At 58.7% G+C, this 9556-nt stretch overlaps 1 protein-coding gene across 1 annotated transcript; it reads right to left on the minus strand.

Annotated features, from left to right (window-relative positions):
- Positions 1-1379: 1379 nt before the first annotated feature.
- On the minus strand, positions 1380-9253 carry SFTPB (surfactant protein B). Its single transcript, XM_032653175.1, has 10 exons — positions 9190-9253; positions 8484-8611; positions 7929-8000; positions 7464-7589; positions 6727-6879; positions 6420-6515; positions 3223-3394; positions 2905-3065; positions 1999-2079; positions 1380-1442 (listed from the first exon to the last, which is right to left on the minus strand). The coding sequence occupies exons 1-10, from the start codon at positions 9251-9253 to the stop codon at positions 1380-1382; spliced, it is 1116 nt and encodes a 371-aa protein (XP_032509066.1).
- Positions 9254-9556: the final 303 nt, after the last annotated feature.

Genomic DNA, 9556 nt, shown 5'->3' on the forward strand with positions numbered 1-9556 from the left:
CTTACAAAAAGCAACAACAGCTCTTAAGCAGGAAAACGTTCAAATATTGAAGATGCCCAGTCACCTGCCACCAGGCTTGAGCACTGCTGTGCTCGCCTTTGACCACACCAGGGATTTCCTGATGTTTAAAGAGAGTTTAAGGATTTCACATGTCTATGTTTTCTGGTACTTTATGTTCCCATTTTTTATTCTTCTGAATCTTAAATTTTGTGAAAGTGTTAGCAGAATAATTAGAAAAGCTAGGATCTTGTGCACGTGGAGATCGGAGTGAGGCAGGGCCCAGCTTTTCCCCTGCTGTCCTCTTGCAGCCAGGACTTGGAGAAGCGCTGGGGGCCCACAGCGAGATCCCCTCGGCCCAGCCCTGGGGAGATCTCTACCGTGTGAGAGTGAGGCGGGCTCAGGTACTGTGTGAAGGTGGCCCCGGCCTGGAAACCCCCTCTGCAGACCCTCTCCAGGAGATGCAGCCTTGGCTGTGCCTCACACCCAGAGTGGACGGAAGTGGCTCTGGTTTCAGGCTGTGGTTAGAGATAGAACAGACCAGGCTGAGGATTTGGGGAGCAGGCCGGGCTTCCCCCTGACCTGCAGATGGGAGAGGCTGGCCCCGGGGTGTGAGCTGCAGGAGGGCAGCGGGCTCACTCCTTTATTCACAGCTCTGGCCCTTGCCCCTAGAATGTGGCCTGGCCACAGGCACTCACTGCATTTTTAAAAAATGAGTGAAGAAATGAATAAATGACCTTTGTGTTGGGGTCTTGCTCTGGGGAGAATTGTAAAGTTGACCAGGTTTGCTCTCAGGGGCACTTCCCTGCCCGGAGGCACCTGGCAACAGAGGCTGCATCTGACCCACCCCTCCGTCCTAAGGTGCAGACCTCTGACTGAATGACAGGGAGGGAGAGAGAGATGTGTCTCAGGAGTGGGGAGACAGGTGAGGGCGGAGTTCCTGGCCTCTGAGGGGGTGTCATCTTCGGGCAGCAGTCTGCTTTCCCCTGAGTTTCAGGAAAGGCTGGCCTTGGTCTAAACACATCCAAGACTGAAGAGTGCAGAGGGTGAGCTGTTAGGGGGAAGCCTCAGGCAGGCACGGAAGCTCCCCTGAGGGCTGGGCCAGGGCGAGGGAGCTGGGAGCTGCGCCTGGCACTGAGCGCCACAGGGATTCTGGGCAGGGGGGCGAGCAGGTTCGAGAGAGGTCCTTCTGGTGAAGGTGCTGCCAGGGGCCCTCAGGAGCCTCGAGTTTGGCCTGTGAAGAGGAGGAGGGAGCAGGCAGAATCAGTGGCTGTCCTTTCCTGCTTGGGGACAGAGGGGCTCCCCTCCTGATGGGAGGAGGACCTGCCCACACTCCTGTCAGCTGGGGGCCTGGACTCACCTGGCATGGCGTTGACTTCTCATCAGAAGTGGGGTCTGTGGACACACTGGAGAGGACTGATCGGGGTCATGCACATCCCCACGGCCTGCCACAGGGACAGCATTAGGGCCTGAGGGCTTGCAACACCGCCACCCGCCCCCCCGGCCCCATTCCCAGCTCTGAGGATGTTAGGGAATCTCCTCCTGGAAGGGGCGGCTCTCACTCCACCTGCCACCTGGTGGGAGCTCTGGATGTGACCTCGTGGACTCCTTGGGCCACTCCCTGAGCCACAGGCCTTCTGGGTTTAGAGCTGGAGGAGGTGGGATGCTTGCCCCAAGATTCTCACTTGGTACCCTCCCATCAAGCACACATTGCTCAGTGAACACCCCCCATCCCAGAATGCACATCACACCACACTCCTTAAAGCTGCCCTCTCCCTTCCCATACGCCTCTTTTTCGTTCTTTTGTGGCTTTCTCTCTACTTCTCTGAGACTGCCTTTTCTATCGTAAAACATGCGAGGGCATGTCCCAGTTGGGGGCCTGTGCTCCTGGGGCTGCCCCGCACCTGGGGGAATGGGGCCCTTGAGGACCGTGGACCGGAGAGGGTGGGGGTCCTGGGAGCTGAGGAAAGTCCCGGGATCAGCTGGGAAGGGTGGGTGTACCTGGCAGGCGGTGTGGGCATCCCAGCCCCCGGACACTAGGGTCTGCAGCTGGGGTGCGTGCTGCTCCACGAACTGCTCACACTGAGGAAGGAGACAGACACAGGGTGGGGTGGGCCCAGGCGCAGGGCAGGGCTCTCCTGCCTGGCTGTCCAGGCCTCCCCACTTAGATGGATCACTCCAGGGCTCCCCCCGACCTCGTGTAGGTCCAGCCCTCAGTCCCCACTGAGCAGCTCTGGCTGTAAGACTCTGAACAAGCCGCCGTGGGCTGAAATGGGGGTTTCTGCCAGGAGAGCCAGGGACATTGGAGGTGGAGGCACAGGGGCAGAATCTCATCTGCCTTTTCCCCCTCCCCCTAAATATCATTTCTGGAAGGCATCCTAAAGCTCATGTGGTCTTGGAGACCTGATGTGATGGGCAGTAGGGAGTACCATGTAGAAAGCAGCCTCCTGGGACGGGAGTCAGCGGGCTTGTCGCCCACTCTGAGTACCGGGACTCCGGGGCTTCGGGCCCAGCCCTCTCCTGCAGGGGGGCTGGTCCCCGCTGAGTCACACCGGAAGGAGGGTTGGCTCTGGGACAGGACTGGGACCCTGGAGAGACGGCCTGGCCCTCTCGGGCTCCAGCCGGCCCTGGCATTACTCATCTCCTGGTAGATGACCAGGCCTCCCTCCTGGTCCATGAGGGAGGCCTGCTGGTCCTCCAGAGCCCACACCCTTTTGTCCAGAGACAGCTCCTGACCTTAGCGGGTTTTGCCCTAAGTTACAGCGCCACCACTGTTTGACCCACGTCCCGTCTGCCTGTCTGAGCTCCTTGAGAGCGGGGGGAGTATCTCAGCGTATCTCTGGCTGGGAAGCCTTTCCTGGGCTCAACCCTCCACCACCGGCAGCCCCTGATGTGCCTGTCCCTCACCTTCTGCCTATCCAGCCAGGAGCCCAGGCAGGCCTGGAGCATTGCCTGTGGCATGGCCTGCTCGCTGCTCTTCCCTGCCTGGGTGGTCACAGACATGCAGAGCTGGCACTCAGTGTCTTGCGGTAGCCATTCTCCTGGCAGGGACCCCAGAGCGGTGAGGGCTAGAGAGAAAAAACAGTCAAGGATGCCCTGCAGAGTATTCAGTTCCTGTCCTCATTGGCGCAGTGCAGGGGCACCTGGGAGGGAGAGGGTCGTGCAGGGCAAGGGTGGGGAGGGCTGAGAGTGGGCGATGGGCAGGGGCTGGGACCGCAGGCTCACCTGGGCCAGCTCCGTCCTCGCTGGAGCACTGGAGGATGAGGCCGCAGAGCAGCTGGGGCAGCACGCGGTCCAGCAGTGTGTTTATTAGGGTGCCGAAATTGTGCTTGGACAGGAACTGGCAGATGCCGCCCACCACCGGGGGTACCCTGTGGCACACCTGTACTAGCATACCCTGGGGTGGGGACCGAGAGAGGGCAGGGTCGGACTTTCTCTTGAAAGACCTAGTCAGTGCCCAGCACTAGCTGGGTACTTTGTAGACCTTACCTTGTTCCCTTGGAGAATTATTATGCTGTTTACAGATAAGGACCCTGAGCATCACAGACTCCAGGGGACTTGCCCAGAATCACTGAGCTGGTGCAAGACTCAGGCCATGGACCCACCTTTGACTTCAAAGAGTCTGGAATTGCTGAAATTCCAGAGTCGCCCAGAGAGGTGGGCATTGCCAAGGCCACATGGCAGCCTGGGGCAGTGTAAGAACCAGACCTGGGTCTTCTCCCTCCTGACCCGGGCGTGCTGTGCTTCCCCGCTCCTGTCTGTGCTCCAGAGCCTGCGGTTTCAGGAGCCCCTGGGGGAAGCCAGGAGTTTCCCCACCTCACCCTTGATTCCAAACACAACCTCCCAGCTGAGGGGCAAGGAGAGAGGCGGCAGGCACGCTCATCCCTCCGCACCCTTATTCATTCAGCCAAGAACTTACATGCATGAAATAAGCTACAAGGACATATTGCACATCTCAGGGAATGTAGCCAATATTTTATAATAACTATAAATGGCATATAACCTTTCAAAGTTTTGTGAATCACTATATTGTACACCTGTAATGTATAATACTGTACATCAACTATACTTCAATTAAAAATAAAAGAACCTATATGCGGCAGGCTGGCCTGGGCCCTGCTCCTGCTTGGAACACTCCGCTGTCCCCTAGCACCAGAAAGGCCGAGGAAGGAGTAGGGCAGAGGGACGTGCACTTCTCTGGGATGTGACACATTCCAAATGGCACATCTCACCAAATGTACCCATTTGCTTGCATCAGATCCCACACTCAGCCTCCCCTCCTGCTCTGACGAGGTATCCCTGCTCTGTCAAAAGCTGCCCCATCTCCTTGTGCATTGGGTCCACCCTGCCCCCACCTGCACACGTGCTTCACCTCTGCATCCCCCTCTCTGTCCTGCCTCATTGCTATTCCCTCCTGCCCATTGGTCTTTTAGCATGTGGACATGCTAAAATAGCTTCTCTCATTAAAAAGCCTCACCCCGGGACTTCCCTGGTGGCCCAGTGGCTAAGGCTCCGTGCTCCCAATGCAGGGGGCCTGAGTTCCATCTCTGGTCAGGGAACTAGATCCCACATGCTGCAACTAAGAGTTTGCAGGCCACAACTAAAGATCCTGCACACCGCAACGAAGATCCTGCATGCGGCAACGAAGATCCCGTGAGCCGCAACTAAGACCCAGAGCAGCCAATAAATAAACAAACAAACAAATAAATAAATAAATAAATAACTTTTAAAAAGAGTCTCACCCATCTCCCCTCCCCTTCCCAGAAAAATGTCATGAAAGAGTTGTCAATACTCAATGCTACACTTTGGTCCCCGTAACTCCTCCAAAACAGCTCTCGAGGTCACAGCATCCCCCTGGACATGTGTTGTCAATCCCTCAGCAGCTCTGGGGCCCGATGACTGCTCCCTCCTTGCTGAAATGCTTTCTTCTCTCAGCCTCTGTGACCCTCATGCCGTGGTGTCCCCACCTCCCTGGCTGTTCCTCCTCAGGTTCTTTCTCTGGTGTTTCCCTTTGCTTGGACCGGGCTTCCTTCTCCTCGACCTGGTCCACACCACGTCCCTGTATGATCCCAACCGTTCCCTTGGATTTCAATCTTGTCTGTAGCCTCGACTCTCGGACTGATGTCTCTGGACCTGGCTGGGGATCTGGCTGCCTACTTGTCGCCTCCTCTTGCATGTTGCATAGGAGTATTTCACAGCCAGGAGAGAACTCATGATTTTTCTGCCCAGACCTGTTTCTTCTCAAATCTACTCATCTCAGCTGGGGCCATTCCAGAGAACCCATGGCTCAAGCCAAAGTCCGTAGCGTCATTGCCGATTCCTCTCTCGTCCCCACTCCCCAGGTCCCATCCATCGCTGAGTCCTGCAGAGCCCCCATCTCAGACACGTCCCCAGTCCCCCTCCTAGCTCCACCCCCCCATTTCTGCAATCATCTCCTCACTCTCATTTTTCGCTCCCATCCGCCCAATTCATTCTTCAAACCGTAGGAGCTCGATCTTGCTGAAGTGTAAATCCAGTCACGGCCTCCCCCTGCCTGAAACCCTTCCACAGCTGTGAACTGTGTTCAGAAGAAGGCCCAGCGTTCCTTCACTTGGCTCCGGTGTTTCTCCCGGGCCCGCCGACCACTCTCCCGGAGCCCACCTGAGGCAGCCACACAGCTGACCAAGCTCGTTCTGCTCGAGGCCCTTTGCCCGTCGGCCCTTGTCATCCTCCAGGCCTCAGCTTAGCCATCACCTCCTCAGAGATGCCCCCTGACGACCATCCTAAACCTCCTCCCCCATCACTGTCCCTCCCCTCATCTGTATTAATTCTCTGCTCTGAACTAACCACTACCTGAAAGAAATCTCTCCCACCACAATGCAAACTCAGGAGGGTGGGGATGCCCTCATCTGGAAGGGCCGACAGGGCAGGGCGTCTCCTCACCTGGGCCCCATTTCAGGGCAGGGCCGTTGGGTGATGGTCACTACAGGTCTGGAAGACCCCAGGTTTGGGGCAGGCAGGGATGGAGTGTCCATCTGCGGAAATTCTCCTTTTGTAAAATGAGAGAACCGTTTCTACAAAGACGACTGAGATTCTTTTCTGTACTTTGACACCTGGCATAGTACCTGGCACACAGTCGGGGCCTCACAGTTGTTTCACTTCTGTTTGTTTTTTTCTCCCCCGTGGCTTGAGGGAGCTTAGTTTCCCGGACCAGGGATTGAACCTGGGTCACGGCAGTGAAAGTGCCGAGTCCTAACCACTGGACTGCCAAGGAATCCCCCACAGTCGTTGAACAGGCTCTAGGCCTGGCACCTACCAGGCCCAGCCTGAGTGCCAGGGTCCCTTGGGTGGGGACAATGCAGCCAGTTGGCCCCTGGTGGGCGTATGAGGAGGGGTGGGGGGAAGCAGAGGTGTGGGCGGCCTCGTGGCCCCGGACGCCTCACCTTGGGAATCTTAGCTTTGATCCGCTTGATCACATTCCTGCAGAGCCAGCAGAAGGGAAAGGGTGTGGGAATGGGGAACCGCTGCTCGGAGAGATCCTGGGGGAGAGAAGCGCACTGGAGGCAAGCTGGACAGAAGGCTCCTCCGGGCTCTGCCTTGCCTGACTCGCCTCCCCTTCCGTGTCCCCGCCTCCTGGTCGTGTCGTAGGCCCTGCCTGGAGCTGCTGGTCCCCTTCCCAACGCTGCCCCTCCCAGACCAAGTGATCGAGGGCCTCGGCCAAGGCCCTCGCTCTCTGGATCTCCATCTCACCTGTGTCTGCGGCCCGGGCCTCCCCTGGAGGGCCCCAGGCAGCACGGAGAGGACCAGCTTGTCCTGCAGGGGGCCTGATGGCTCTGGCTCCTGCCCTGGCTCTGGTTGCCCGCGTTTGCACAGGCCCAAGGACCCGCAGACGGCCTTCGGGTTCTAGGGCACAACGCAGGGTGAGAAGGTGATTGGGACGGGGGAGGGGACCCCACTCCCCCTCCGTCTGGCTCAAGGACCCAGGCACCAGGTAACTGCCTTTAGGCCTGGAATGGGGGAAGCAGGCTGGTTTGGGGCTGTGGTTTAGGACTCTGTCGGGGTGGGAGAGGAGACCAAAGGCAGAGAGGGGGTCAAGTGGGGACTTTGGGGCACGTGTCTGGGAATGTGTGTGAACGAGTGTAAGCGTGGATGTTTGTGAGAATGAGTGAGTGTAAGTACGTGAGAGTGCGTTTGTCGTGTGAGCGTGTAGACGGCGTAGGTGTCGCGTGAGACTGTGTGCAGTGAGTGCGTGGCCGAGTGTTTGTGCGAAGGGTTTGAGGGTGTGTGCCGGCGCCTGAGAGCGTGCAGGCCCACCATGTACAGCTGAGTGGGAGGCGCTGTCACCTGGGTACAGGCCGAGGAGCACCGAGTTTCCTGCACCCCGTGTGGGCAGGGGGTGGGCTGCCACGTGCGGGGGTAACTCAGGGACAGGGAGGGCGTGAAGGCTGTGCAGGAGGCAGGGTGGAGGCGAGGCAGGAGAGCCTCACCATCTGGCTCTGGAAGTGGTGGATGACCAGTGGGAGGTAGGTGTCCAGCCTGAGGTGGCACTGGGACCCCAGCAGCTTCAGCGGGAAGACGTCGCACTCGTGCTCCAGCAATCCCCGTATCGTGTCCTGGGAGGCAGGCGGGAGAGGGGACCATCAGCCCTGGCCTCTCTGAGGTGTGCCCCGCCTGAGCCCCTGGACACGGGCCATCGCCCACCCGAGTGGCCACCTTCACCCAGGGCCCTGGAGTTGGGAGGGTGCTAATGGGCCACATACTTGGGCGCAGACGTGGCTGGCTCCCTCAGGAAAGACCATCTCTGGCTGTGCTACTGAGCTCATTTCCAGAGCCCTCTCCTGGCCAGGAGGCACCTGGGATCACCCCCAAGCTGGAGATGGCTCCGTTATGGGGCTAACCTCTTCTCTTTCTCTTAATCCCCAAGCTTCAGTCCAGGGTCTGGGCCTCATTACCTGGGAGATGACCTCCTTGGCCATCTTGATGAGAAAGTGGATGATGTCCTCACATTCCTGGCACAGGTCAGCCTGAGGAGAGGGCCCCAATTTGGGGCACATGAGTGGAGGCCATGCTCCCGGCTCAGGTGGCTGAGGCTGATGGGGTGCTCCAAGACACAGGCAACTGCCCACGATCCCATCCCATCCCATCCCATCCATTCCATCCCATCCCATCCCATCCCATCCCATCAATCCCATCCCTTACCCCCCAACCCATCCCATCACATCCCATCCTATCCCATCCCCTTCCATCCCATCCCATCCCATCCCATCAGTCCCATCCCATCCCATCCAATCCCATCCCATCCCATCCCATCAATCCCATCCATCCCATCCCATCCCATTCCCATCCCATCCCATCAATCCCATTCCTTCCCCGCAACCCATCCCATCCCATCTCATCCTATCCCATCCCCTCCTATCCTGTACAGGGGCTCCAATCCCATCCAGAGCCTACCCAGGACCCTCTATCCCAAGACCTTTAGTCTCGGTACATCCTTGGGTGGTACTCACAGCTTTCACATGTCCCCAGACTTCCTGCAGGCAGTGCCCTAGGGCTGTGCACTGCAATGCTTGCTCCAGGCTTTGGCACCAGAACTCGGGGCCCTGGGCACAGGCCGGGGATGAGGTGGTCCCGACAGCTGCTGTTTGGGGCCAGAGCAACCTTGGGATCTGAGCCACACCTGGCACCCTGGCCTCACCCAACCTCCAAACCCAATTTTACTGGGACGCATGACTGTTAAACATGCTGGAGTCAGACGGCTCGTGTTTCTACCTGCTATAGTGCCTGCCAGCTGTGCGACCTTGGACACGCCCGGAGTTTCTGAGTCAAAACCCCCTCATGGGGCTTCCCTGGTGGCACAGTGGTTGAGAGTCCGCCTGCCGATGCGGGGGACACGGGTTGTGCCCCGGTCCAGGAAGATCCCACATTGCCGTGAGTGGCTGGGCCCGTGTGCCATGGCCACTGGGCCTGCGCGTCCGGAAGCCTGTGCTCCGCACCGGGAGAGGCCACAACCGTGAGAGGCCCCGCGTACCGCAAACCAAACCAAACCAAAACCAAAAAACCCCCCCTCATCTTAAAACTAGGACAAGGTACAGACTGAAAGATAATACGTGGGACACAGCCAGGGCTCAGTAAGTGGTGGAGGAGGTCGTGATGCCCCCTCCACACCTGGCCCCGGGGTGACGAGTGGGGTGAGGAGAGGCTGGGGAGACTCACCAGTGCCCGGCCCACAGAGCGCAGGCAGCAGGAACAGCCACGGCAGCAGGGGCGACTTGGCCATGGCTTCTCCACAGTGTGGACACCCTGCCTGGGGTGGGGCCCTTATAGCTGGGGGCTGGGGCGTGGGAACAGAGCCCTGTGGGAGCAGCCGTGACCTCAGTGTTTGCCTTTGCCCTGGAGGGCCCTCCAGGTGCTTTGCTTTGATCCCTTCCTCTTCCCAGCAGTGACACTCCTGCCAGCCCCCACCCCACCCTGGCTCCTGCCTGATGTCCTGCTCCCCTGGGAACCCCTGCACAGCCACATCCTATCCCCCATGGGCCTGGACTCCCTCCAACCAGGGGGCTCTTGAGTCTTCACATCTGGT

Source organism: Phocoena sinus, chromosome 13 (assembly GCF_008692025.1).
Source record: "Phocoena sinus isolate mPhoSin1 chromosome 13, mPhoSin1.pri, whole genome shotgun sequence".
Classification (NCBI taxonomy): domain Eukaryota; kingdom Metazoa; phylum Chordata; class Mammalia; order Artiodactyla; family Phocoenidae; genus Phocoena; species Phocoena sinus.

Bases quoted from the DNA above. Each gene is read 5' to 3' on its own strand.
- SFTPB (XM_032653175.1), bottom strand. From the start codon at position 9,253: ATGGCCAAGTCGCCCCTGCTGCCGTGGCTGTTCCTGCTGCCTGCGCTC. The intron at 8,612-9,189 runs GTGAGTCTCCCC...CCCAAACAGCAG, and splicing joins GCTCTGTGGGCCGGGCACTG to CTGTCGGGACCACCTCATCC. The intron at 6,516-6,726 runs GTGAGATGGAGA...TCTCTCCCCCAG, and splicing joins GGCCCGGGCCGCAGACACAG to GATCTCTCCGAGCAGCGGTT.